Below are 24,155 nucleotides of genomic sequence, written 5' to 3' on the forward strand. Positions count from 1 at the left end.
GGAGGCTTTTGTATTGACGGAAGAGTGAGGGGCCATGTTGGGGAGGTCTCCCACCACTCTCCCTGTAATACGTCACTGCCAGCCAAACCTCGCCCTTAACACCCACACACACGCACACGCACACACACACACACACACACAAGCACATGAAAGCCCAGTATTATTTAAACATTACAACCTTATTTGAGGGCACGTTCCAGTGTGTATATTTTTCTCTCTCTTTTTTTTTTTTTTTGTTTCCGAGGTTTACGGGGGTTTAACGTGGTTCTCCTTTCATCCTGAATGGAGAGGTGCTCATGGTTTTTATGGCCGTGTTGTGTGTAGATGTGGTGTCTTATCTTTATCTGTGCTCAGATAGTAAATTACCCGCACCAGATTCCATCTCCTCTCATCCCCTTTATCCCTCCCCAAACTTGCACGGTCCAGTCTTAAAATTAAGCCCAACTTTTTTGTCCCAGTGAATTACGCTGTGTCCGGGATTACATGATGCCAGGCAGAGACATGTAAGCTGTTCTTTCTTTCTTTGCTTCTCTCTCTCCCTCTCTCTCTCTCCCTCTCTCTCTCTCTCTCTCTCTCTCTCTCTCTCTCTCTCCCTCTCTCTTTCGCTCTGCCTTTCTTCATCAGACAGCCTGTAAACCCAGCTGCCCTCTACAATCTCTCTTTGTTATCTGTATTTATGTTTGGGACAAAGCTGGAAGGAATGCATCTCTTGTTGAAAAGATTATAAAGGAAAGGGGAAGTATCTGTTTCATAGGTGCTGTCGCGGCCAAGGAAACAAATGAAGGCTGTAATTTCATGAGAAGCATATTGCCCCTAATGACTTCTTATTCTCTCTCTCTCTCTCTCTCTCTGTGTACTCCTTCTGCAGCACTTGCAAAAACAGGAGAGTGCGTGTAACTCGGAGTCCTGCTACTACTACTGTGCCCTGTGTGACTACTCCAGCAAAGCCAAGCTGAACCTGGTGCAGCACGTGCGCTCAGTCAAGCACCAGCAGAGCGAGAGCCTGCGTAAGCTGCAGCTGCACCAGCAGGGCCTGCCGCCAGAGGAGGACAACCTCGCCGAGATCTTCTTCGTCAAGGACTGCCCGGCCAACGAAACTGGTGAGTGGACCTCCCTACTTCTCCCTCTCTCTCTCACTCTCTCTCTCTCTGTCTCTGTCTGCCTCTCTACCTTTCCACGCCCACAGACGTCTACCTCTTTTCTCCTCCTCCTTCTTCACCTCCTCCTCCTCCTCCTCCTCCTCCTCCTCCTCCTCGTCTTCTTTTCTCGAACCTGAATCCACTTCTCCGTTTTGAACCCCAAGCACGTCTCTCAATGTAAAACATGCCAGCCGCCTAATCTCCCCGAAATGAACATGCTGTTCCCATTAAGGGCTTCTTTTTATATCAGTAACACACGCAGTCGTGCATGCGGTGACATCTTTAGCAGGCATGCAGGAGGTTATGAAACCCTACCTAGGGAGGATCTCACAGTGAAACTCGTCCCCCCAGAGTGAGCTTTCATTTCCTTTCTCATGACCAAACCAATTTGGCTTTCATTTAAAAGTTTCGAAGCTGCCAGCAAATAATAAGTGTAACAGAACTGTAAAACATTTGAAAAAAAAAAGAAAGAAAAAGATTAATAGTTTTATTTGAGAGGGAACAGTAATTTAAAACATAAGTCCAAGTCAGGGTCCATTATATAATAATTCCAATGTTAATGCTACTCAGTGAAATGAGCGCTTAACTTGTTTTTGTGTTGAGAGACCTGGTCAAGAGAAAGAGCTAACACATTTTGAATGGCATTCCAAAGCTGAATTAATCTCTGTTCCCCTAAGTGTCCTGTTTATATATGAATCTCAGAAACAGATGGTCCCGGACTCAGAAACACATGTGAAACTTCGACTTTAAGAACTACCCATATTGGATATAGATGAAACTGCTGTACTTTTGGCTTTAATTATAAATGGATCAAAGGTGCTCTAGAGTTTGGGTGCTCAAGCAAAAGCCCAGTTAGATAAATCATTATTGAGCATTTGAAAAGACAGTCCCCTCCTCCCTTTACCTCCCTAACCTTCTACCCCCCCCCCCCCCCCCCACCCCCTTCCCTCACTCTCTCTCTCTCTTTCTTTCACTCTCTCTCTCTCTTATTCTTTCAGACATGTGAATGTAATATTTTAAATCTGTCAAAAGCAATATTCACTCAGTGCACCTTTTCAAAATGTTCCACCATTAAATACACATTTTTACATCTTACATCTTGAGCCGTACGCCGCAAAGTAAATTTCCAAAAGGAAGCGTCAAGCTTTACTTGAAACATTTTTTTTGGGTCTTTTCTTTTTGTTTTTTTTGTTTTTTTGTTTTTTGTCTTTTTTTTCAAAGCACATGTGGTCTTGGATGCCCCGCTCTTGCACAGACTGCATACTTTTTTTTTTTTTTAGGAACAACGGTATTCTTTCAGAGACTCCTAGTAAACATTTTATTATGTATGTCGTTTTATGGCGCACGTAAAAATGTTGGAGAGTCATTTCGAATTTCAACTGCTTCAACACCTCACTTACTTGGTTGTCTCAAATCATCGCTTGTAACTGTGTGGTATACCCACTCTCTCATAATGACCAGGAGTTTCACCGAGAATTTTTAAGCTCAATATGAAATAACCCCCACATTTGGGTTTCACAAATATCACAAAGCTGTCCGTTAAACTTGAGAGAGCCCACGGTTAGAAAACCAGCCTGTTGCTTACCTCTGCAGAATTAGTCTGACACCAAACAACCACCAGTTGTGTAATGTACAAATGATTTGGTGGTACTTGTGCAGGGTCTGGATTGGTCTTTGAAACAAAGTGTGTTGGATGGCGGTAAATTTTTATAGTTCCAGCTCTTAGCAGGAGAGAGATTTTTCAGGTAGTTTAACCCCCTAATCCTAATGTTTGAAGTCCTTTCAAACAAGTCCAACACAAGAGAGGCTCAGGAAATGGATAGCTGGCACTAGATAAATGGTGAAGCTTATTTTCACCAATTGATCCGACTGGCAAAGTAAGTACAACCAAAAAAAAAAAAAAACAGACAGAGAAAGAAAGAGAGAGAAAGAGAGAGAGAGAGAGAGAGAGAGAGAGAGAGAGAAAATCTTCAAGGCTAGTAGGCAGCTGAGGAATAGGTAAAAATGGAAGAATAATGGAGTCTGCATTCTGTGTGATATCCATGATACCCACAATGCTTCTATAAGGATTGAGCCTAGTGACTCTTTTAATTTCCCTGCTGTGTGATGGTAATAATTTGTGCCTCTGCACCCACAGAAGGTTCTGAGGTAAGCTACATTTCAGCTCGTGTGGAATTACAGCTGCATGTAAAAAAACCTCATTGGTTTTTCAAAGTATAACTCCTTAGTTTAGCAGTTTCTGGTCATTAGTGAGCTGCATGAAGGAGAAGAAGAAGAAGAAGAAGAAGAAGAAGGAAAAAAAAAAAGATTAATTTAATTGCTGACCTGTATTTTTTCTTTTATAAACAGCTCCACGGCAACTTGCCAAATAATTATAGACCCATTTGGGAATAAAGGTTAAAATGCCGTTGACTTTATGTACATGTGAATGGATTTTGTTAAACAATTTTGATGCCAGTTTTTACTGCGTAATTAAAAAGAGATTTGGTCAGGTCCACAGAAACAGAATATAGCTGAAAAGCATTAGTGTCAAAAGCCACAATCAGCAAAGCACAGATGTGCATGTAACTACAGTGTAACCTCAGTGCTACTGCGTCAGAGTCTGGAGTTGTTTAATCTTTAAGCAAACATATAAATGGAGAGTCAGCACTCCTGAATTAAACATCACCATTAAAAAAAAAATGTTAACTTGCAAATCAAGGAAGAAAAAACATTTTTTGTTTATGCAGTTATTATAGTCCAGATATATATAGTGCATTGCACTATACCTGCTCTCTCTGTCTCCCTCTCCTTCTCCCTCCCTCCCTCTCTCTTTCTCTCTCTCTCTCTCTCTCTCTCTCTCTCACCCTCTCTCCAACATTTTGATCAGTGTTTTACCAGGAACATCAAATTTGATTTTAAAACAAAGGATAAAATCTCTTTTTTTTTTTTGGGTTGAAACAACAGTTATAAAATGTCTATTCATCTGAGAATTAGAGGCAGTCCAGACAACCTCATAGTCTGTCTCCGCACCAATCTGTGATAATGAAGCTGAGTACTCCAAGCGAATGTGCTAAATTAGCCAAACGAGACCAAACAGACCAGCTCTCTCCGTCGACTCCCAGCACGTTAAGAGTAATACCCCCCCCCCCAACCCCCCCCAAGAAAGTCTGTGAGCGTCGGCTCCCTCAGAATCACACCGCTTCGTCTCCCAGGGCGACCGTAATTCCCCGTGCTGCAGACCCAGAAGATTCATCTGTTACAGAGGGTAAACATCATGAAGCTGAGAATTTGGAGAAACAGGGGGTTGTGTGGTTAAACATGCTTTTGAAGTGGAGTTTCCCATTTGTAAATCACGGTCGTCTAAGCATCAGGTTTTTTTTCTGCCTCTAACACAGATGTGCTTTATAAAGCACCGCCCCCCCCCCCCCATAAAAAAGTGTGAAAAAAACACACAACTCGTGGCTAAGTTTTCTTTCTTTTTTTTTGTTTTTGTTTTATCTTGATACGTTGGGTTTCCCTTAAACTTCTGAATTCGCAGTACATGCTCTATGGAGCAGCTAATACCATCGCTTATCACTTTCAAGAACGATTTCATATACAGAGTAAACATGAATGAATGTCCCACAGCCAACATTTCCGCCAATTCTTTCTCCATTATTGAATAGGAAATGTCCAGACAATGTAATTTTGTCTGAAAGAGATTATTTTGATATAAACATGTCGTTTTAATATTAGAAAGTCTCAAAAACTGCAAGATACGGGTGTACATTGCAAGCCAGCGTTCTTTCGTGCGTGCATGTATGTGCGTGCGTGTGTGTGTGTGTGTGTGTGTGTGTGTTCTTAAAAAACAACAAGAACGAAAAAAGAAGTGTCTAATAATGCATGCGTGTGGACCTAGACCCCTTTCCCTGGCCCATAGCCTAACTGTAAATTGCTTGATGGGTTAGGCTAGCTATAAAGCCTCTTTTTTTCCTTTATTCTTTTTTTTTTATGCATCCTTTGGTTTCTTCTCCATTTTGCTGCGACTCTCAGAGTGGAGATGGGATCTTATGGACGTAATTATTTCTGAGGGCTTCCCTGTCCCAGCTTCTAACCCCCCCCCCCCACCCCCCCCCCCATGCGTATTAAACCTGGGGAGGAAGAGAGGGGTCCTTTGTCTGGCCTCTACCTTAAACAAAAGAGCTGGCTGACTTTGGAGAGGAGGGTGTCTTTAAATACTGTGGATAGATGTGCTCTGAGAGCAGAAAGAGCCTGGCGAAAAAAAAAAAAAAAAAGCCGCTCCAACCTTTTTGTTTCTTCTGAGTGATAGTGCTCCAGGAGGTTTCTAACCATGGCCAAATTACCAGCACTGGAGTGAGAATCATTTTCTTAGCAGCTGTATGCCAACAACAGAGGCTTAATGGATGTGTTCTGTGTGTATGCATGCGTGTGTGTGTGTGTGTGCGAGTGTGTGTGTGTGTGTTTGTGTTTGTGTTCTTGTATACGTGTGTTTCGGCTAATATGGAAAAATATTCATAGGTTGTCTCACTTTCACATTTATGAAGAAGACTGTGTCTTTTTTTGTATAAAATCTGAGTACAATCTGCAGAAGGGCTTTATTGTTCTCGCTGTGGATGACTGTGTGAGCTTGACTCCTCTTGCTTGCATTTCAATGCAATGAGACTGAAGTTATTTGAATGGTTTCTTTTTCTTTTTCTTTCTTTCTTTCTGTCTTTTTTTTTTTTTTTTTTTAGGGGCACGTAGGCAATTACAACAGTTACTTTTCAAGATCATCTCCCCCAGACAGCGTTTCCTAGGGTTTGTAACCATAATTTGTGGCTATTACATAAACTGAGACAGGGAGTCAGTGGACTGTAAGATATGACATACGACCAATTCGGTCTCATCATTTTGTTAGCCATGGGTGATGTGCTAATGCAAAGGCATCCATTTTCTTTTGATTCCTCACACAAAAGCAGCGGACACCGCGCCTGGCGCATTCCTCTGTGATTAGCAGAAGCAGTCTGGGCTGGCTGAACTCTGGACTATTGGATTTTTCTCTTTTTTTTTCTTTCTCTCTCTCTCTTTTTTTTTTTTCCGCTCGCCTTTATATCTCAATGTCTTACCTGTAGGCACTTTTCAGTGGAACTGAGGGATCTGAATCCCCCGTTAGGAGCGCTGACATCAAATAGCTGTTGATTTCTCACATCTGAGCATTTTAGTAAAGTCTAAAAGAATAAAGAAGCAGAGGTTTTCGGTTTTTTTTTTTCTTAAGCAAAGGCTGAGGTAACAATAATAAGGACCAGCCGTAACGTTATAGAACATATGTCGCGTTTGGTTCGAGACCTTTGTCGTAACCTGTCGTGTCGCTCTATTAAAAAAAAAAAAAAAAAAGCTGATCGATGGATCGTAACAACTGTTGTCCTTTTAAAGAACTATGAGCTTGGTTTCTGTTCTCAGGATCCTGAAGAAAATAGGCGTATTATTTCATTTTACCGAAAAAAAAAAAAAAAATATTGGCAACATTCAGGCAAAGAAGCCCTCTGTTTTGCATGCATTAATTGTCTCAAGAGAACAGTAATTGACTCATGCTCTTTTACTGCAGAATCCTAACATGCATACAATAGCCAATAAGTCCAGTCATTTTCCATATAATGAGTCAAATTCTCATATGTGTTATTATTATTATTTCTTTTTTTTCTTTTTTTTCCAAAAAGTAGCAATTTACCAGAAATGCTCATAACCGTTTCTTTTTTTTTTTTTTTGTCAGATGGCAAGCACTCAACATTGAGTCATTTCCGAATAATTCAGTCCGACTGAATTATAATTACTTTGTGGTTTGTGTGTGCAGAAAAAGTCCGAATTATTTTAGAAAATGGTCAGTTAGCTATAAAGTATTTTTGAGAAGGCATGTTCTCAGAGAATATCATGCGGGGCAGCTTTTTTTTTTTTTTTTTTTTTCCCTTTGGGTGAAATCCCCTTCGGAAAGAGTAATACAAAAGCTAAATTGTTACCTCATGTTTTCATAGACTTGTTTGTGCGCAGTGACAGTTATAATTTGCAGAAATTGCTATGATTACTCGCATTAACATACCTGACTGCAACCATTATGCCTATTTACAATACAAAGCCTCCCTTTGGATCCTCAGGACAAATTCTTTTGCATACTAATGTGTATTAATTCCATCCATGAAGGTCCCACCCCCCCCACTTCTTTTTCCACTAGCCAGCCCCTTTGTAGTTGTAGAAGTTCAGGTAGCGCGTTTTCTCAAAGAGCTCGATAAGTCATGCAGAAATGTGATACCCTTAAAACAGAACACAGCTGCGGAGCTTTTTGGCAGCTTCTGTGTACCCCGCGTAAACCGCACAGACTGGTTTGTATGGGCTGAACAAAGCCCATAAACCTTGCAGAGGCACTGTGTGTAACCAGCTGAACACCAAAAGGGGATACTGTCTTTAAAAAAAAAAAAAAAAAAAGCGCTGTTTTCAGCGAGCATGCGTGTGTTTGGTGGATAAATAACGGTGAGTAGGAACGCTGATGCTTCAGGTTGGAGAAACAGTTGTAGATACAGTCGTTTGAGTGTTGGTCTCAACGTAATTCAAACAGAGAGAGAGAGAGAGAGGCAAATTGCTTGGCGGCTCTGGCATTGCGCGGTGACACCAGTGATGTTAAGCGTAGCAGATAGTACAACGCTGACTGTCAGACGGAATTAAATGAGACAATGTGTCGTCAGTAGCTTGGAGGACACCACAAAGACAGCCAACATAGACCTCTGATAAACCAGCAATTAACTGATTGCCTTGAGCAATGAAACATCAGACTGGTGTTAATATAAATGTGCAACGATATGAATGACTTTCTGCTTGGACAAACACACACACACACACACACACACACACACACACACACACAGGGACATAACTACACGCAGAGATACATACTCGCCATTGGCTTTGTAGTGAGCCAGCAGCTGAGTGTTTTGTGTGCGTGTGTGTGTGTGTGTGTGTGTGTGTGTGTGTGTGTTCGACACCTCTGTCATTAGTGATCATCTCTCTGAGAGCATGGCCCAACTCCCTTCACTCCTGATTAGGGCCCTGGCTGCTGATGGGCCCAGTATTCAGGTGTCAGTCCAGAGTAAGTGACCCCTTCCACTGCAGCACGCCTCGTCCACAAGTAATTAGTCTTGACTCCAGCCATCACTCCTCCTCCTCCTCCTCCTCCTCCCGCATCCCTCGCTTCACTCCTCCTTTCACTTCGCTGACCTTGTATTCTCTACCCCCTTTTCATTGGACCAAGACCCCTTGTGTGGGTGGATTCCGGCTGCCCGGGAAGGGTTTGTTTATTTATTTATTTACCTGTTTATTTATTTTCTCCTCTTTGAACAAACGAATCAGATTAAATGCTTTGCCCGTGCTTGGCGCTTCGCTGAGGGATTTGGCAAGCCCGTGGCGCCGTCCCATCCCGGCTCGGTTCACCAGCCGGGTCACGGCAGCGCTGAAAAGGAGACCGTCTTTCCTCCCTCTCTCTCTCTCTCTCTCTCTCTCTCTCTCTCTCTTTTTAGAGACCCTCTTTCCTTTTCTCTCCTCGCTCACTCCTCTCGTTCCTGGGCCTCATCCATCAGACCAAAGTATGGAATTGATAGCTGGTATTGATTATCTATAGCCACGTCTAATCGTCACTAACCAGAGGAGGCTTTGCAGCTTTAGCTGGTGTCAGGCTTTGGCCCACGGCTAATACTGCTGGGAATTTGGTCTTAATACTGTCGTCATGTTCTTTTAGCAAACCTGCTCCAAAAAGAACACAATCTCTTTCATGTCCAATAGTAAGTGATTTGGTGTAATACCCTCCTCTTAGCCTGTCCCGCCATAAGGCTTTTTTTTTTTCCTTTCTTTCTTCTCTTTCTCTTAAGTACACCTTTAATTTGATTATAAACACAAAAGTCTTTTTTTTTTCTTTTTTCAACAACCCAGGTTTAAAAAAAAAAAAAAAAAAAATCTCAGTATGATCTACTGTTGTGATAGTACTCCCCCCCCCCCCCCGCCCCCTCCCTTTCATTTCACCCTTTTTCCTTTTCTTTATCTTTTCTCCTTCCTTTTTTTTTCTCTGTCTGGTTCTTCCCCTGATGAGTAAGTGTGTGTAATAGGGAGCCATTATGTGGACAGATTGTGAAGTTGACTGGGAAGTCTGCTCGGAGCTACATTCAGCATTTGAATCCTATTAATGTATGTAAATTAAAAGAAATCTGTCCTGGGGAGGTTCTTTTTTTTTTTTTTTCTTTTTCTTCCCTCCCTCCGTTAAATAAAAGAGAAATCTGATGAAGGCAATCTGTAGACGGGGGCTGTGCTATCAGAAAATGGGGAAGATCCACACACAGAATCTCATATTTGTACCCTCTTTCATTGCCCCGCATTAAACACGCACTGTTCATCAAGCAGGCTTATGCCTATTTTACAGAACGTGGTTCGTCTTAGGGTGAACACACTTTATTTCCTTAATCAGACATCAGGCCTTCTTAAGGATAGTGCTTCACTCTGCAATCATGCAAGAATTTCACTTAATTTGTTTGTGTGAAGTGGTATAGCCAGGGCACAAGTATATGCATATATGTGTGTGTGTGTGTGTGTGTGTGTGTGTGTGTGTGTGTCTATGTGTCTGTGTGTGTGTGCGTGTGTGCGTGTGTGTGTGTCTGTGTGTCTGTGTGTCTATGTATGTGTGTGTGCATATTCAGTACGAGAGCAGATGAGAAAGGTTTGCACAGAGTGATTATTATTGCTGATATGAATTAACCATGTCACACACAGAATCTTTTGAGACTTGGTTAGTTGACAATGAACTATGCTAAGTGTGGTCATTATTGAGAAGGGCTGTTGATTACTCCTCCACTGTGTGGTCGGAGATTTGCAGATACACTTTCATTTGCATAATGTATGGGCTAAGAAGAAAAAAAAAAAGCTTTTGCATTTATTGAAACAGTGTAGAGTGATTAAGAGCTAATTTATATCTTTGAGAGCCTGTGGGACCTACTTTAAGTCTTGCAATCAAAACTAAGAGTACCTTTCCTTCAGGTATCAAGAAATCCTCTATGAATAATTGCAGGGTTTAAAAAAACAAAACAAAACAAGTGAATGTGCTCTGTGTGTGTGTGTGTATGTGTGTGTGTGTGTATATGTGTGTGTTACTTAACTCAAATCTTCCTGCTAACCTATTAGCTTCTCTGAATGATGCATTTTGCAAGACAAACTTTATCCTAAAAAGGCTTTTGAGGGAAAAAAAAATAGACACAATTCCAAAGGGACACCGATGTGTTAAAATGGATTCCGCCACTAAGCAAAAAAAAAAAAAAAGAAAAAAAAAAGGCCTTTTGTGTTTGTTTTCTCCCGTTCTCTTAGTCACATGTTGGATCTTTGACACTTTTATAAAATTCCCAGTCCCGTTTTTTTCCCAGCATGCCTTGCTTCCCTCTATGATCTATTCAGTCTCCCATGACCTGCTCCAGAGCAGAGCACAATGTGGCTGGTTGATCAGACTTCCTCTGCCAGGAGTGCAGCTAGTACAATGTCATTTTTAGAGCATGTGTATTTTCCTCTGGCTTCTTTAGCTTATTAGTTAAGTAGTCACAAGCCTGTGGAAATGACTGTGACTTTGTGTGACTGCTGGTCTGCTGATAAAGTCTGATAAGCAATAAGGGAGAGAGAGAGAGAGAGAGAGAGAGAGAAAGTGAATGGAATAACTGGGCCAGCCTGTTTGACATTCTTCCTAAGGCCCCAGCCCTGATCATCCCACAACTGAAGTTGGTAATCCTTTTTCAGTCGGGAGAAAATGAGACGCTTGCCTCTAACCCTCCCTGGGATGCAGTGTAGGTAGATTTTTGGAGTCTCTCTTTTTTTTTCCGGATATTGCTCCTGCACTCCAAATATAAAAAGAATAAAAAAAAACATGGTCTTTTTCTCTCTCTTCCTTAATGTATGGGAGATCAAAATGCTGCATTTTTCTACTTTCTTTCTTTCTTTCTTTCTTTCTTTCTTTCTTTCTTTCTTTCTTTCCTCCCTCCATCCCCACCTCTGTGGAAAGGCTATTAAGGCGTTGTCTTTAGCTTGTCAGATCATGGCACTTTAGAGGGGAAATATTCTATCTGAGAGACACAGTGTCTCCAAGTGCTGCAATTAGGAATGTCAGCATGAGGCGACAGGACTAGCTGGCTGACTGGGGGGGGGTAGGTTTGTCAGGCCTATGTGTCGAGTCTGACGTGGCTGGAGTGATTGCAACCAACCCCCCCCCTCCCTTTCCCCAATCCCTCCCCTTCACCAATATGGAAATAAGTCTCTGTTTGATAAAAGAAAACAGACGTTTCACGCAGAAACCCCCGTGAGTTAACAGCCAGCGAGACGCTCTCGTGGGTCAAGTGCTGCATTTGCATATTGATGTGATGTTATCAAGTAATTAATGCACCAGTCACAATGTATTACCCAAGGAGTGAATAGAAAGGTTCATTACCAAAATCGCTCGCACTTGGAGAATAGGTATTTCTTCCCTTCCCCTCGACGATGACGCGTTACTTTTTGCTTCGGCTCGCCTCGGTCGTCGGCCGCGGTGGAACGGCAGAAATGGGGGAACTGCGGTTTCTTAATAAGGGTATTCACTCTGGAGTGCGCTTCTGATAATAAATGTACACAACAGAGTCACTGCTTCTCCTGTCAGTTTAATTGCTGTTTGAGCTTCTTAACAAACCAATCTTCATCAGTCTAAACCCGTGTTATGAATAACTTGGGCATCAGTAGACTTAGTAAAATGTGCCCATTTAGAAAAAAAAAGAAAGAGAAGAAAAACCTGGAGTGTCTTGTTTGTAGAAATGCACGTGGACAGCTCTCAAGTCAGTCATTAGCTAGAGAGGGAAAGAGGGGGAGAGAGAGACAGAGAGAGAGAGAGAGAGACAGAGAGAGAGGGAGAGAGAGAGAGAGAGAGAGAGAGAGAGAGAGAGAGAGAGAAAGGGAGAGAGAGAAGGAGTAGCTGCTTACTTATAGTGGATTGAGTTTAGGCCTGAACCAACTCTGGGTTCTACAGTAATAATCTTACTCCTAGCACTACTCAAGACCCAAACTTGCCCCCCCCCCTTCTCTCTCTCTCTCTCTCTCTCTCTCTCTCTTTCTCTCTCATTCTCTTTCGGGGAAATTTGAGTGTTCTATGAGATTAAAGCTGGGAATCAGTGCCGTGTGAGCAATCATCATTTCACAAGAGCATTCTTTCATCTTCTCTTCTCCCCCCTAATGCTAACAGGGTTTCATGTCACAACATTGTTGTTGCTTTTATCATCCTGTAATAACCGGAGGGAGGAGGAGGAGGAGGGAGAAAACGACGGACTAGCAAGGCCTGGTCTTTCTCCACCATCAGTGTGATTTTACTCAAGGCCTCTGGTATTAGTAGACACTGGTCCTTTTAGATCTTCGCGGTTTCTCAGCAACCAAGGCTGAAGTCCCCAAAAGTGTTCTGTCTAGACGTCCGTACATGAAAACAAGTATTGTTTCCTGACGCTTCTCTGAGTGTAACAACCACTGCGCGCGTGTGTGTGTGTGTGAGCGTGCGTGTGCGTGTTTGTGCGTGTCTGTGTGTGTGTGCATGTGTGTTAAGGATGCTAGAACAAGGTGTGATATCTCAGTCGGTTGAGATGCATACGGTGTGGACAAAAGCAGCGTGAGGGATGGTGGATGGAGGCCTGGACAGGTGTGGCGGTCTAATGTGTTGGAGTGCAGGCCTGTCTGTCAGAAGGCCATAAACCCAGCTAGACAATGGCAAAGCCCAGGTCCATCAGTGCTGCACAGATGGACTGTTCTGTTCCTTTGTTCTTGTTCAGGTTAATAGAAACCGAGGAGATGTACTGAGGAAGAGCAGAGTAATTTTCTGCTATTTAAGCTTGGCAAGATGGCACTCTTCAGGAACAAGGGAGAAGTTAAGATTGTAAGAGGCATTTGAAAAGCAAGGAGTCTATGGAACTGTGCTTCGGGGATTCTCACATTACGACATGCATGGAATTGTACCTCAGATAATCAGTATTTTGAAATTGAAACTCCCATCACCCTCACCCTCACCACCACCCCCAAACACTCACACACACACACACACACACGCACACGCACATGCACACGCACACGCACACGCACACGCACACGCACACGCACACACACACATACAAGCACACAGAGGCGTAATTTGTAAAACTCATCCTCCTCGAGGAAAGCCAGGCCCTCCGTATAATCCTCAGCTGTCAATATCAATCACCTGAATTCTTTACAACCCACACAGAAATCAAAGAAATTTCATAAGCAACACTTATCAACTTATCACATTCCCCCCCCCTTGTTACAACAACGTGGAACACAGCAATTTATTTGGACTGTGCGCATGTTTGTATGCTCAAATGTTTGCGGTTTAGCAAAGGTTCGACTCTAACACTGATGAACCATCTACCATGAGTGAAGTAATGCACAGCACATGTGCCCCTGGTAGAGCTGTCAGAGAGAGGAGAGGAGAGAAGAGGAGAGGAGAGGGAGAGGGTAAATTTCAAATGGCTGCCAAGCTGATAGAGACCGATGTTTGTGTAATTGCCTCAAAAATGATGGCAGATTTAATTGCATCTAAAAATGAGATGAGTGTATTAGACAGGGGTAGTATGAGCATGTCTTCCCTGTAGCTATATCAACAAAGTGGCTAAGAGGGGTCCTTATGAAGCACGTCATGTTATATTATTTTAATTACTGCATGTTAAGATAGCTCTGTTTGTGCTTTACTTTTTTCTTTTTTTTTTTTTTACCTCCGGTTAGAAAACAGTATACGTGTACTCATTATTAACCTAATGTATCTACTTACTGAGTCACTCATGTGATGTCTCCATGCTGACAATTACAAACAATAGGCTCTTTTTTTTTAATCACCGTTCTTTTCTAATGGGGGGGGGGGATGGGGGGGATGCCCGGCTCTTACAAAAGAGTCTGTCAGAACCCAGCGCTGAACTGTCTGTGCTTGTCTATTCGTCTGACTAGGCCTGAAAACAGGAAGTCAGGATCAGAACAACACAATTTATCTCTGACTCACAATTCAGAGAGCTTATTGGCGGTTGGAAGAGGAAGTGCCCGGTAAGGTTTGTGAAAGGAAAGATGCCGGTAGGCTGAGGCCCCCTGCCCTTCATTGTGAAAAGCAGTAAGTGAGCAGTCCACAGCTTTATTCACTCAGCGGTGTGATCGAAACGTGGCTCAATAGCACTAAACCAGATCATGCTCAGAAGATTTGTCTTACAAAACCTTGAAAACTGCTCTGAACGTCCATACATTGATTTTTGTTGCTGGAGATCTCCTGGGCTTTCATGTAAAGGCAGACTCTACGCAGAGGTGAACAGGGCTTCCCCCATACGAATGTGTGTGAAGGAGTGTGTGTGTGTGTGTGTGTGTGTGTGTGTGTGTGTGTGTGCTGGGAGAATAAGGGGATTTCCATTAAAAAAAGCCCAGCCAAAATAATTAGTTGCATTCACGACCGCACAAGCCTAGTCACTCCTGTAAAGTACAGTTCAACCTCCACTTCACACACAAACACACTCGTACAAAAACGCACGCGCGTGCGCGGAACAGCCCGTCCGTCCGTCGTTTCATCGTTTAAAACACCTCTCGGCTGCCCGTCGATATTTTTGTTTTTCATCACCCTTCAGAGCGTCCATCTGCGGCTCCGTATATCCACATACTTCTTCCACTGCCGTCACATAATTGCGTTTAGGGCACCAGTGGATCATAAAATTCCACAGTCTTTCAGTGTCTGAAGAGGCTGAGGTCGTGTTTAAAGGCAGACCACGTCGTGTAGGTTCCGTGGACAGGTACGCGCGGAGGCTGACGGCAGAGTGGCAGGCATAGCTGGACTGGAACGTTGATGAATGTATTACGCACCGGAGACGCTGGCTGCATTTTACACCTTGGGATCCCGCTTTGCATACGCTCACCGCGACAGCTTGATGAAATTATTAACGCGGCTGGCGGCGTTCATAAGGAAAAAAAAAACAAAAACAAAAACAAAAAAAAAGAAATCAAAAATGAATTTGACGCCGTTACGCTTATGTCCGGACTGATGTGTGCAATGCTTTTCTTTTTCTTTTTTTCCGCCCATACCACCTCCTCCTCCTCCTCCCTTCTCTCAACATCTAAGCACATCTGCAACTTTTTTCTTTTCCTCATCTATGTCCCTTTGAAGTGATAAGGAAATGTTAAATCAAAGTGAAGCCTAATTACATATCTGGGGACTGGCTGGTTCTAGTCATTGTTCATATTGTTGGGAGGCGGGGACAAAGTTCTGTGGTGACTGTGTGTGTGTGTGTGTGTGTGTGTGTGTGTGTGTGTGTGTGTGCGCGCGCGGAGCAGAGCAGACAGGCTTGGCAGCTGCCTGTGTGTGTGTGTGTGTGTGTGTGTGTGTGCGCGCGCGTGTGTGTATCTGTGTGTATGTGTGTGCCACCTGCCATACATCTCACCATTAGCATAATCATCTCTTCACCAAATGGAAGTAATGGTGTCACGCACCTTAGTGTAATTGCTACTGTCATAATATATGCCAAATTATTCTGGCTTTTTTTTTTTTTTTTTTTGGAGTAGATGTTTCGCGGAAAAGGGGCTAACTGCGTCACGTTTCCACTCGAGTGCCTTTGATCTGAGGCCCAGTTTTAGAGGCCTACTCTCATCATAGTGTAATTGTTGTAAATGCAAATCAGAAAGGGATAGCGTGGCATTATTTGCAAATTAAACCACGCTGATGCTTTTTTTCGTGCGCGTTGCGTTGATAGCATAAAGGGTTATGGTATTCTACACCCATACATTGTAGCGTATGCATTTATTTTGACTAATAATTTTATAACTGCTTCTCTCTTATTGGTTATGTGTTGTATATTAATGACTGGGGCAATTGAAGCCCAGGGCAATGCTAATGTTTTGTTTTCATTTTTTATTTATTTATTTTTTTCACTCAGACAATAGACACAGTTAGCCTCTAGCATGAGGCTCGTTTCTAAACGTAAAGTGTTTGTCCTATTAGAAATACAAAAAAAAAAAAAAAAGAGGATGTTATAAAAACAAAAAAAGAAACAGAGGAGAAAGGAGGGGATGAGAAATTGCAGGCCTTTGCCATACTAATGTTTTACATAATTAGCCCACTCGCATTTTCCCTTCGAGGGACGGCCGGCCAAGCAAATGAATAGGTAATGATTGGAGCGGCCAGGGGCGGTGTTGTTGTCCGAGTCAGAGTGGCAGCAGACGAGGCCACAGTGACAAGCGAGAGGCCCTAATTGGGCCGCGGTCTTAAGAAAGGCAAAATGGAAAAGAGAGGAGAAAGAGAGCGAGAGAGAACGAGGGGGGGGGGGGGAGAAAGGGGGAAAAAGGGGGAGGCAGACGTACTGCATAAGCAGCGGACGAGTGGAGCAGGAATTCTAATGGATTGTGTGCCCAGCGTGCTGACACCTCATTGCGCCAAAGATTGGTATGTTTTGCAAGAGAGGCAAAAAATTATACATTTACTAATATGTCCCATATATGCTGGGTTTTTTTTTTTGTTTTTTGTTTTTTTCCACTTTCTCCCTTTTTTTTTTTTTTTTTTTGTCAACAACCAGTCTGTGGTTAGCCTCCCTATTGCTTGATGTATGAGGACAAAAGTGCACATTTGAGTTGTGGTTTATGTATACATTCCTTGGCGTGTTTGTGTGCATGCACATGTGTGCTTTTCCAAGGCACTGATCGATTTAGGCTTTTCAACATCTGTTTTTTATACCATTATATATTTATTTGCTCGCTCTCTCTCTCTCTCTCTCTCTCTCTCTCTCTCTCTCTCTCTCTCTCTCGCTCTCTCTCTCTGCTCTGTGTTGGTGTTTGCATATATTGACATGCCAAACTAAGAGGACACTGTCCTTTGCCTCTCTGCGATCCAGCCCAAAAGGTAGATGATAAATTCTGAGCAATCGGCCCTAATCGTTGTGAGCAGGAGGAAAACACACTGTCTTTTTAAAGCATCTGTGTCTTAAGCTGTCATTGATTAAATGTTAACTGATATACTCCAGTTGGCAATCTTGTTAAAGCTTCCAGTAGCCAAGATAGACAGTTTAGGGTCCTGGCTGATCAATATTACAGATAAAGATTTCATCCATCAATGAGCTTCCAAAACAAAAGGTGTCTGTTACCTGATTAAGCCTACGGGGAGCTCTTCGCCCCCTCCGGAGTGCAAACACAGCGCTGGAGTTTGGAGTTTCGATTGGCTACAAACATGGGCCCATGTAATTACAGAGACCAGCAGTTCCGCAGATAACGTGCCTTTGACTTACCTCGGGATAAAGGTTAATCTCTCGATGTCTGTCCAGCGAGATGGGGGCTCCTGACATTATATATTTATTTTAAGAGAGTCTGTCTCTCTCCACCGAGGCCATGCACACAGCACTAACGCTGTGTTCAGGAAGGTTGAGTTAGAACCCCCTGCATACCAATGGCTCGGCGAATGACCGAATCAATGGGGGAACCGCCACTGCTGTTTAAAGGTATCAATAAATGTTCCTTTATTTTCTCTTGAATGGATAAGTGTGGCAGTTAAAAGTCCAGCAGATCTCTTAATTGAAAGTTAATTTTAAATCAATGAGGAGGGTCATTTAAATATTGATCCGTCCCTCGACTTAAATTGTTAACGTATCCCCTCTCGTTCCCCCTTTCCCCTCTTTTTTTTCTTTTTTTTTGTAACAACTTTGTTAAAATCCAATCGATAGCCCGCAATTAGCGTTGTTTAAAAAAAGAGAAAAATTGACAGGTTTCAGACAAAGTGCCCTCTGGGTGTTACATGGTCTTTCTTAATTGATCTTAATTGAGGAATACCCTTCTGAACCAGTTGACATAGATTTTAAATAACACACACGTTACCCTTCTCCCCAAAACAGATTGAATTTGTCCATGCCACGAAATTTGCACGGTATTGAGTATAGTAAACCGGTGTATGACGGCAGATTGAAAGACAGATTTATTAAAAAGAAATCTTTTAAAAGCTGGAAAAAAAAAGAAACGAGACACTTCAAATCACCCAGAGTAGTTTTTACACAAGAGTCTTGCTTTTTCGTCCCTTCCGAGGCGGCGTGAAGCTGCACACTTACACCGTCTGAAACGTAGTGTAGGGGACTATGGAACAAACAGAGGGAACGCGGTAATATCTCTGGTAATGTCTCAGCACTGAAAAATGAATGGAAGAGAGAGAGAGAGAAAGAGAGAGAGAGAGAGAGAGAGAGAGAGAGAGTGAGCAAGGAGCATTGTCGGAGAACTCTAGTCTATCAGCATAATCTCATTTATTTAAAGCATATGTCTGCTGGTACTTCTTTGTCAGGGTTTATTAGGAGGTAGTGCAGTCCATATGACATTGTTTAGGGGAGTAATGAAATCGGCATTTTTTACATGTTTTTATAGAGTTGGAGGAGCGCAAATGCAGCCATTTGTTTCCGGCCGTGAATGCCATCTCCATGCAGTTGCCAGAGGACGGCCTCTTCTCTACACAGCTCTAGCCACTACACCACACTCCTTTTGTGTTCTCTACCATTTTATGAATTTGGGATGATTCAAACCAAAGCAACCTAATTACTTCTGGCTTCTGGGATTTTTTTTTTTTTTTTTTTTTTTTTTTGCTCCCCCCCGCCTTTCTCCTGTCTGAAGTCATGAGAGCAGCCAAAGCCCAACCCAAACCAAAAAGACCATGAACTTTCTGAACTGCCCGGATCTCATGTGTAGCCTATTCAAGTAGAACAGTGGTGACCGTAACCGCATCTGCTCTCGGGGCAACTACGCCTTTTACCACTCCCCGCCATTAAAACAATCTCTGCTGTTTTGACTGATCATAATAACATATGATCATCGGAAAAGATTATGGCAGAATGTGTGTGTGTGTGTTTTGTTTTTTGTTTTTTTCCGTCAGTATGCAATAGGTCAGTCTGCTCCTCAGCCAAGAGAGCATGTAAATAAGGGAGAGTGAGAGAGAGAGAGAGAGAGACAGACAGACAGACAGAGAGACAGAGCTGTTGGCTTGGGGAGAGCACTGTTTGTATTTCAACCACTGAGTTTCTGAGTGTGTGTGTGTGTGTGTTTGTGTGTGTGTGTGTGTTTGTGTGTGTGTGTGTGTGTGTGTGTGTGTGTGTGTGTGTGTGTGTGTGTGTGCGTGCGCGCACAGGCTGTGCATATGGGTGATGCTAGTAGGCTCTTGGTTACCAGAGCAGACCTGGAGATGTGACAGATAAGTCTTATTTGTCTGATAGAGTTGACCAGAGAAATGGAGCTACAGCTGGTTACTTCATTAGCTCCTCTTATTGATTGAACCCCCCGCTGAAGTGATGCAGCAGCCTCCTCCGATAACTGCTGGTAATAGAACAAAATGAATTCTTATCACAGAGATTGGAAAGGCCATTAACCCTGGCCTCCAGTGCTTTTTAGAAGTCACACACAGGAAGCTGAGCAGTGAGCGAAGAGAAAAAAAAAAAAAAAAAAAAAGCCAAGCGTTCTCTGTCTGAGCCGGGGTCACGTTGGCGGCCGTGTGTGAAATTTCCACCCCTTCTGGCTCCTGTGCAGATGAAAGGGCTACACAGGCAGATGTTTATAATCATGTCTTGAATAAATATTGGACAGAGAATAATAAAAGACATGGACAGAGAGAGAGAGGGGGGGAGAAGGAGGGGGAGGGAGGAGAGGGAGAGGAAGAAAAAAATGAGTAGCAATCTGTTTAAATTAGTTTCAAATACTGAAGTAAGCCTCACCATCAAGGTCTGCAGTTTTATTTCCTTTTGAATGCCTCAGGTGATTGGAACAGCAGAAAAGCAATATGGCAAAGTTGTGTAAGATGCAGGTGTTTGGGGTTCGTCTGCGGAAAACCTTTGAAGAAGCATTCTCTAAAGCTCTCGTACGTGTTATTAGGAGTCATTAATGTTGTCTCGTTCTACTAGGTGTGAAATGAAAGTCACCAGGAATTTTTTTGTTTTTGCAGGAGAAGGTAAGGCTTTAATCTTCATCATGTATATTCATGTGATACAAGGGAAGAAGAAGCGTGAATGCATCATAAAGATTGAATGTGGGACTTAGAGGCGGGTGGCAGGGAAAGAAAACGCTTCCTAGGATGAAATAATTGACGACAACAAAGAGGATTTTAGGGTAAATGCTGATACAAGCATTTTGCCTGAAAGTTTTGTTTCTTTCGCTTCTTTTTCATGTCTGCCGTGGATTTAGAAAAAAAACGAAAAAAAAAAAAAAACAAAAACAAAACGCTTTCCGCGGTGACAAAATGAAACGCTCATTTTCTCGGCGATCATTTCCATACTGCAAACCCATGAGGGAGATCCCTCAGGTCTAGGTTGTAAAAACATTATTGTTTTGAATTTCACGTAGATCTTTTTTTTTTTTTTTTCGTGTTACACCTCACCCTTTTTGAATGGCCCTCTAACCTTCAGTAGAACAATCTTTAGCGCAATCACAAACCAAATAGGTTCAATATGTGTCCCCCTAGAGCATGACGTCATACCATTCCTCTGTGTGTGACGCAGGACGGCACTTTGTTGTCGAACTCACTTCACCCCAAACATGACCCAAAGTAGCAGTTCCTCAGCTGGGTCTGGACAGATCCCACTACTGGGACCTATTGCACCAGAGCAACTGATCTATTTCAATCAGTCAATAAAATTCAGATTTATATAAAGATATATGTATATATAAATACAGATATGTAAAATTTGTAGCGGTGAAATGCATTTGGTTGACGGTGAAAACGAGAGAGAGAGAAGGGGAGGGAGGGCGGACAGAATAGATAAGCAATCTATTGACTTAATGTAGGCTGTGTTGAAACTTCATATTGCAAAATACATTTCAAACAATCCCTCACAAAAAAAAAGAAAGAAAAAAGAAAAAAAGAAGAAGAAGAAGAAGAAGCTCCGTTCTTGGAGTCAGGGTTTGAAAATGTTAACACGGCCCTTTGGAGCATTTTCACCAATAATCCTTTTCGACTTAGGATTGTGTAATATAAGTTAATGCTGAGATACTTGGACTATCTTCTCAGCAAGCCATACAGGGCATGAACATACTGAATATGGACAGAGTTGCTTTTCCTGTTTCTGAAACCCTGCTCCCAGCCCCTGAGCAGCATTGTGGAAACCTAGGCCCTCTCTCTCTCACCGCGTTGATGTTTAGTATTTTAGACATGGTACATTAACGGCATCTGGTTAAGATCTAAATGCTTGTTAAATACACTGAAATTTGGAAAAAAAGAAGGAGTGAGAGAAAAGAAGGGGGAAAAAAAGACGAGGGAGAGGGAGGAGGAGGAGGATCAACAAGTCAGTAAAGGGTATTATCCAGAAAGTATTACAACTGGCCCCTAACAAAGTAGAGCAGGGTGTAGGGTTTCAAAGATCCTTTTAAAAAAAACGGAGGGGCCGAAATGAAAAGCAAGGAGAGAAGAAAGAACGTGACATCACAAAAGCTCGCGCCCCCCCCCCCGGCTCGGTGTGTGAACCTGAGGTGTGTTCTGGGAAATGAACGTTTCTTACACCTCAACTGGAGGAGACAGTCGAGAAATTTATAATCAAAACCAGACCGTATTGCAACAAAAAAAAAAAGAAAGAAGGATTGTTATTGTTGTCGTAGCTGTCGTTCTCATCAAATATTCAAGTGGAGAAGAAAAAAGAAACAAAAAAAACTTGTGAGGTAATTAATAAAGCAAAATCGTGTCGTCGTGAATTTCGTCTTGTTTAGCCAGAGAACAGAAAATAAAAGGAAAGGCGTTATTGTCTGAATAATGCACACTTTTGCTCTAAGGAACAAATTTGCAGCAAAGCCATATGTGTATAGGGACATCTTAATGAATGCAATCATTTTTTCTCTCTCTCTCTGCTAATACATTTCAGCTATGGTATACAATGGCTGGCTTTTTACTGGGCCGATAATGACCAGTGTGGGCCGCTGTGGACCCCATGGGGGATAGGGCTGAAGCCCAGCCTCCATGCTTGTCATTAAGCAGCTTCTAAAGGACAGAGCCTGTTTTTTAATGAAAAGAAAGTGACTGGACTCACATTTATGATTTTTCCTCACCGGCCCAGACTCTCCATATGTCCTCCTCCCTCTCTCCCCCCCTTCTCTCTCTCTCTCTCTCCCCCTCTCTCTCTCTCTCTCTCTCTCTCTCTCTCTCTCTCTCACCCTCTCAGTGAAAATGGAAGCAATGCAATCAACACCATTTTAAAACATACAGGGAAGCTCCACAGAATAGTAGTCGTTGTTTTTTTTTTTATCTCTGTAATGAGAATCCTCTTATGCAGACTTATGTAGTCTGTATCCGTTATGTAGAAATATGGCGAAGAAAAAAAAAAAAATCTTTTCCAACCACAAAATGCTTTCTATCTCACATCAAAAAGCAGGCCTCCTTGGTCAGAGAAACCCTTAACAGGAGGGTAGTTTGACCTGGGCAGAGTGTTTGTTTGCAGTGTTGGGGTTTTTTTCTTTTTTTTTTTGGCCTGTAAAAGTCATGTCCGTGGTCCTGCTGGTAGCGATTAAGTTGATGGGTAAGGACTCTCTTTCCCTTTCACCCCCCCCATCCCTTAATTTTTTTTTTTTTGGTGCTGACATGCAGCCTCCCTGCTCCACACTTTCAGATTACTCAAACTGCTGCCAGGGTCAGGCCCGGGCCAGACACCGTGGTGATGTATAGGAAAGCATGTCTGGGAATTTCTCTCGCTCTTGAAATGCATTCCAGAAAAGCTGCAGATCACCCCACCAAAAAGGAGAGGAGAAGGACAGAGAGAAAGAGACAGAGAGAGAGAGAGAGAGAGAGAAGAAGAAAAAAAAAGCTGTCTGATGAGACCCAGATGATAGCTGCTCTTCTCTTTTTCTCCCTTCCTTTACTACCTTCATAATTTGCCCTTTTCTTTTTCTTGACACACAATGTTTTATTAATGTGTTCCACGATAGCCTTAAAAATTTGATGCCCCCTCGAGGTAGAGGTTCTCGCTAGCACTTTGACACTTCATTTCCCAGCTAGGGTGAGTGGGTCAGTAAATCCAGCCATTGGAGAAGAGAGACGCTCCACCAGGACCAGGGTGTGAGTGTGTGTGTGTGTGTGTGTGTGTGTGTCGGGGGGAGGGTGTAGGGGTGACATATGGTAAAGGGGTGTCACCACAGGCTGTCCTGTGCCCTTGATTTTGTTTCACCGCGGAGGAGCTGGGCTCGCACACGTCACCTTTACAAACGAGGGAACTCTCATCTGCCTACTGAGGGCGGCCTTTGATTAGCCCCGAGCCTTGACGTAGGCTTAACTAGCACCACAGAATCATGACCAGGGCCCTACCGATCCCCAGGCCCCTTCCCTCACTACAGCCAGCACTGCTGCAGGGGGAGAGAGACAGAGAGAGACAGAGAGAGAGAGAGAGAGAGAGATTCTCATGACCTTGCTGTTAATTTTTTTTTTTTTTAAACATTTATTATATTTGTCTGATTTCAAAGCGATTTCCTTTTCAAAACAAGAAAAAGTTCAAATTGGGCAATAGCACAGTTTGCAGTTTGATCTTTAGTATATACTGCACACATTCCTGATCATTCAAAGACACGCACACACACACACACGCACACACACGCACACACGTACACACACACACACACACACACACACACACACACATAGTCTGAGACAGTGCCTTTGTTGCAGGATGAATTGGAATACACCAGAGCAGCACAGGCACCAAAATAGCAATTTTTGCGCCCAGCTGCCAGCAGTGACAGGGGATATTTCATCCTGTTGTCAGAATATTATTAATAAAACATCAGGACTGGAGTGCGGCACAATTTCTCCTTTCAATCACTCTCAGCATCTGCCATGAAAATTTCATGCTGTATATAATTTCCACTTAATGTGTTGCACTTAAAATGTCGGCGGCAGCAGCGTTGGGGGATTTTGAAAGGGTTAATTATATCATGTATCTGCTGGGCTGGGGCCTTCTGCTTACCTAACAATGACTTGAGTGATTGTATGCAAATGTATCTGACCTTTTTGCC

At 42.8% G+C, this 24,155-nt stretch overlaps 1 protein-coding gene across 1 annotated transcript in view; it reads left to right on the plus strand.

Annotated features, from left to right (window-relative positions):
* The window catches only part of zfhx4 (zinc finger homeobox 4), a 78,035-nt gene that overhangs the window by 38,683 nt on the left and 15,197 nt on the right, over window positions 1-24,155 (plus strand). The window contains 1 exon segment of the mRNA XM_030767197.1: window positions 869-1,100. Coding sequence (XP_030623057.1) covers window positions 869-1,100 — 232 coding nt within the window.

Source organism: Chanos chanos, chromosome 3 (genome assembly GCF_902362185.1).
Source record: "Chanos chanos chromosome 3, fChaCha1.1, whole genome shotgun sequence".
NCBI lineage: Eukaryota > Metazoa > Chordata > Actinopteri > Gonorynchiformes > Chanidae > Chanos > Chanos chanos.